Here is a 1005-nt window from a genome sequence, read left to right on the forward strand (position 1 = left end):
AAAGCATGAATGATTCGGAGACCAAAAAAAGAAAATTAATTCTTGTGGGCTCGGCCACCGTGCAGTTCAAAATTGCTTCTCAATGATAAAATAAAATTGTCAATAGGAGAAAATGTATCAATGTTAATGAAATATGTACACACTTATATACATATATATACATATACATTATTATCCTTGAAAAACAGAACTTTTCGTAATTAAAAAATTTTTCAGTTTATTTTTAAAAAGATGCAAAGTGTTACAATCTTTAATTTCTTGTGGAATCGTCTCCCATATTCCTGGGCCGGTGTGTTTCAAACTCATGCAGAGTACTTTAATTCTGGCTGGTGGGGCATAGAAAAGTGGCGTGTGGCGTGTAGTTCTTGCTTGAATGGAAGTTCCAAAAGTGAAAAAGTTTCTAAAAAATGCCGGCAATTGCTGACGTAGAAATCTAAAAATGAATGTTGCAACGTGGTAGATGAACAAGTTTTTGATGTTGAGTATTTTCATTTCGAGATAATATTCACTTGTGTGACAATGAGGATGAAGATTTTTAAATATTCTGATGAATCGGTTTTGGCATTTTGTTAACTGTTTTAGATGAATGTCAGGACTGTTTCCCCAAATTACGTTGCAGTAGATGAGATGAGGAAAGATTAACGAATAATACAGGTCAATTAGAGTAGGTTTATTTAATTTATTTTTAATTTTGCTTATAACTCCTAGGGTTTTGCATATTCTTTTAGACATAGTATCTATGTGAATATCCCAAGAAAGATTGTCCTTGATTGTTACTCCAAGGAATTTTGTGCTGGTTGAGCGAGGAATAGAAATATTGTTCATTTTTATGTCTAGGTTAGGTATAATATTTGTTAAAATTTTCGGACCAAAAATAATGTAATTACATTTAGAATAATTTACTATTAATTTATTTTTGATAAACCAGGTTGATATATTTTGAAGACTGTTATTGATGTATTCTACTTCTTTCAATGGGTCTTTAGTTGGGAAGAAGATGTTAGT

General features: G+C 31.1%; 1 protein-coding gene across 1 annotated transcript in view; it reads right to left on the bottom strand.

Annotated features, from left to right (window-relative positions):
- Positions 1–302: 302 nt before the first annotated feature.
- HELRODRAFT_184185 (hypothetical protein) overlaps positions 303–1005 on the bottom strand; it is a gene marked incomplete at both ends in the record, with an annotated part of 2507 nt that continues 1804 nt past the window's right edge. Inside the window, one exon of the mRNA XM_009016922.1 lies at positions 303–433. Coding sequence (XP_009015170.1) covers positions 303–433 — 131 coding nt within the window. The remainder of the gene's footprint in view (positions 434–1005) is intronic.

Source organism: Helobdella robusta (assembly GCF_000326865.2).
Source record: "Helobdella robusta unplaced genomic scaffold HELROscaffold_198, whole genome shotgun sequence".
NCBI classification, from domain to species: Eukaryota; Metazoa; Annelida; class Clitellata; order Rhynchobdellida; family Glossiphoniidae; genus Helobdella; species Helobdella robusta.